The sequence below is a fragment of the Limulus polyphemus genome, unplaced genomic scaffold, assembly GCF_000517525.1.
Source record: "Limulus polyphemus unplaced genomic scaffold, Limulus_polyphemus-2.1.2 Scaffold5202, whole genome shotgun sequence".
Lineage (NCBI taxonomy): Eukaryota > Metazoa > Arthropoda > Merostomata > Xiphosura > Limulidae > Limulus > Limulus polyphemus.
In genome coordinates, this window is record NW_013670812.1 from 68,425 (window position 1) to 69,891 (window position 1,467).

Below are 1,467 nucleotides of genomic sequence, written 5' to 3' on the forward strand. Positions count from 1 at the left end.
TTGGTGGAGTGTTGTATTGTGGGCGTTAATTGGTGGAGTGTTGTATTAACCAATTAAATAAATAATCATTTAATGCATCTACTTTCCCTTCCAGTCATAAAAGGATAAAAAATTAACACAGGTGGTTATGTGGAGTTTTTCTCTCTTGACACATAAGTAGATTCATAATATTATAAACAGGGAAACCACAACTGTATTTTTCAATAACAGAAGTCTATCAAGCTACTTTCTGTTTAATTCTATATTTGCATGTATTCTAAATGTAAGTGGAACAAAATTAAATTAGAATAACTTTCTGAAAGTTACAAGTACAGCAATTATATTGCTGCTTATGTGTGTATTTAATCTTACCTCAATATGTTGAAGAGAAGGACCAAGTGAAACTGATGCTTTTCCCATGGTGCAGTAGCTTATATTTCTATCAAAGAAAAACAAAACAAACTTTCTTTGACTTTTTTAAAATATTTAATATCATACTTTTGACCATTTCGATTCTTTTTTAGAATGATTGTTACATTTTTTACTAGTATTCATCCAGGTTTGAAAATGCCATATTATTTTCTGTCAAAATATCAATCAATAAAATCAGTTTAACTCCTTAAACCCAAGTGGACACTGACGGCATTCGGCCAAACATCCCAATTTACTCATTAGACAGTGATAGTATTTGATAACATTTATATCTCTGGCTGAAACCTAATCCAAACCATGTTATTATCCACCTTTTATAAATGGACTTGAAATTTTATAAGGTATGGTGATAATTATTAGGACATCATGAAAACAATTCTGGCAGTACATGCTAAAAATTATAAGTTTAAAAGAGTTAAATATATACTTCTAGTATAAACTTGACATTGTTTCATATTTAGGCAGCTTCCTAAATAAAGCTCAATCTTAAGATTAAATTCTCAGCTTTTTTCTTTAACTAGTCTATGAGTTGTTTTATCCACCAACTTCTTAAACTTTCAATCAAGTATTTTTTAAATTATGTACAATGTTCAAGACAATTAAAAGATAATCAGAATTTGAAATACTATATCTATGATGATGCAAAATTTCTGTTGGAAAATAATGCTGAATATCAGGCATCTGATTATCAGTCAAGAACTGAAATGTAAATTATTGATCACTGAGTTTATGCTACATAGAAATATTTCATAAAAGTCTTGTCTGACTCATCTCATTCAGTTGGATTTCAAAGTACTCCAAACTGCTCATGAGCTATGGCTAGGCCCCAGAGAAGACATCTGAATATTTTATTCGTGAGAAAGCCATCAGATAAACAAAAGTTATCCAATCAGAGAAAGCTGTTGTGAATATACTCCAGGTGTCTCAAAGTGTCATTAGCAGAAATAGAACTGCTTCAAAGACAATGATAAGGTTGTTCAGACCCTCTCTGGGGCAAGGAAGACAGTTAATTATGACACAAGCAGATTACTACTTTCTATGAATTTGGCTCATTAC

At 30.7% G+C, this 1,467-nt stretch overlaps 1 protein-coding gene across 3 annotated transcripts in view; it reads right to left on the minus strand.

The window, feature by feature from the left end:
- The window catches only part of LOC106472267, a 30,704-nt gene extending 30,274 nt beyond the window's left edge, over window positions 1-430 (minus strand). For all 3 annotated transcript variants that reach the window (XM_022400864.1, XM_022400863.1, XM_013932894.2), the window contains exon 1: window positions 352-430. In XM_022400864.1, the coding sequence (XP_022256572.1) occupies window positions 352-399 (48 nt within the window). In that variant the 5' untranslated portion in view covers window positions 400-430. The remainder of the gene's footprint in view (window positions 1-351) is intronic.
- Between the last annotated feature and the right edge of the window lie 1,037 nt (window positions 431-1,467).